Below are 2,093 nucleotides of genomic sequence, written 5' to 3' on the forward strand. Positions count from 1 at the left end.
GAGGATCAAAAAACAGTGTGTGTGAGAATCATCCCCCTTTAATTATTCATTAAATAACGGAGTATTATTAAATATTGTGATATTTATTATCTATTTTTATTTATTATTATTCTTATAAAAAAAACGGTTTGGTCATCTGGTGACTGACTTCCATTTTGTTTAGTTTATCCAATATCCAATATATCATCATCACTTTCTTCACTCTTCATTTATCGTTATCACAACCATACTTATAAGTTCAACTTCTCGTATCTTTGCAAGATGTCATTCATCGAATAATAATCTAATTAAACTGCAAGTATCACGAATTCCGTGAATAAAAACCTTCTCCATTTAATCTTCTTTCATTATTCCATAAAAAAACATAAATTAATCCTTCCACTATTTCAAAACCCCTCTTCCTAATTGCCCATTCTCTTTCCTCCAAATCCAGTTTATCTCTTAATAATCCTGCAAACTATCAGAAACACCTTCCTCCGATTCATATTTATTTTCTTTTTATCAATATTTGAGCTTTTACCTAAATCCCCCTATTGGGTTTCCATATAAACCAGAAACCCACCTAAAAGTCTGTAACTTCACATAAAATTTTCAACCTGAAGATGAGCCGTTACCATGATTCACAAGTAATTGAATTTACCGGAAAAATCTTGATATTCACAATCGTCACGTTGTCCGTAATCGTCATATTCGTATTCTTGGTTCATATTTACGCCAAAAGGTTCTGGTGTCGCCGAGAAGAAGACCTGGTCGCCCCCAACACTCACCGCCGCCATCGCCAGCGTCGTGGAGATTTTACTGCCGGTTACATAGAACATCAGCCTGGAGTCACCGTACTCCGTCGTGGACTCAACCCGACATTCTTGAAAACCATACCAGTTATACACTTTGATCCTAAAGACTTCAGTGAAGGATTGGAATGTACGGTGTGTTTATCAGAGCTTGTTGAAGGGGCAAAAGCTCGAATCTTGCCGAAATGTAATCATGGATTTCATGTGGAATGTATTGATATGTGGTTTTATTCGCATTCTACTTGTCCAATTTGTAGAAACCCTGTTTCAGATAACACCCAAATTTCAGTGGAGAATTTATTAGAAACTCGACAACTACAAGAATCATCATCATCATCATCATCATTAACAACAGATGGTGTAGTGGATTATTTTCCAACAAATATATTATTTTGGGGTGATGAATCAGAAGTGAGCACTTTAACTTCTCAATTGGAAGAAGCCAATAACAGTCATCATCATCATCATCATCATCAACCATCTATGTTAACTACTGAAACACCCTCATCATCACACACGGATAACAACCGAGCAAGAACAGATTTAGTGATTGACATACCAACACCTATTGATGATGTTGATGATAAACAATCACCTGTTTCATCTCGAATGGGATCATTAAGAAGGATTTTGAGTGGAAGTAGAAGGTTTATTAACCCTTTTTAGTCCTGCTCATGTTCAACAATGGAACAGGTGCCATATTTAATCAAAACTACTTCTTTTTTGTATGTTGAATTGCTGGTGAAGCGGTTGCTGGTCTAATTATGAGACCACAGAACCTCTCCTTGCTTTGTTTTTGTTTACTCTTATATATATATATATATATATATATATATATATATATATATATATATATATATATATATATATATATTTTTTTTTTTTTTTGGTTGTACGAACACAATGCGAAAGCTCTTATCTTGAGCTTTTATATATTGGATATATATTTTTTAGCTTAGAAATCATCATATATCATATATACATTGTATAATATACAGGGCCGGTCAAACTTTGGTCAAAGTTTTTGCATGTCCCGGGCGAAATGATTATAAAATGCCCCCAACAGTTACGCAAACATATATCTTTATGAGGTTTAAACTATGGGTAATAATAATTTTTTTCGAAATGATGCCCCTAACCGCGTGATGCCCCGGGCCGTCGCCCGCTTCGCCCATAGCCTTAGCCGGCCCTGATAATATAATGGATAATGAAAACATGTAATTATTTGAGTGTATGTGTTTGATCATGTGATAAAACAAGTCATCATTTCTTGCAAAGAGAGTCGGCCATCAAATCCACTGA

At 34.9% G+C, this 2,093-nt stretch overlaps 1 protein-coding gene across 1 annotated transcript; it reads left to right on the forward strand.

Moving 5' to 3' along the window:
- The first annotated feature begins 225 nt into the window (after positions 1–225).
- On the forward strand, positions 226–1,597 carry LOC139866719 (RING-H2 finger protein ATL60-like). The gene has a single exon (XM_071855010.1). The coding sequence runs from the start codon at positions 603–605 to the stop codon at positions 1,455–1,457; it is 855 nt and encodes a 284-aa protein (XP_071711111.1). The 5' UTR covers positions 226–602; the 3' UTR covers positions 1,458–1,597.
- Positions 1,598–2,093: the final 496 nt, after the last annotated feature.

The sequence above is a fragment of the Rutidosis leptorrhynchoides genome, chromosome 9 (assembly GCF_046630445.1).
Source record: "Rutidosis leptorrhynchoides isolate AG116_Rl617_1_P2 chromosome 9, CSIRO_AGI_Rlap_v1, whole genome shotgun sequence".
NCBI classification, from domain to species: Eukaryota; Viridiplantae; Streptophyta; class Magnoliopsida; order Asterales; family Asteraceae; genus Rutidosis; species Rutidosis leptorrhynchoides.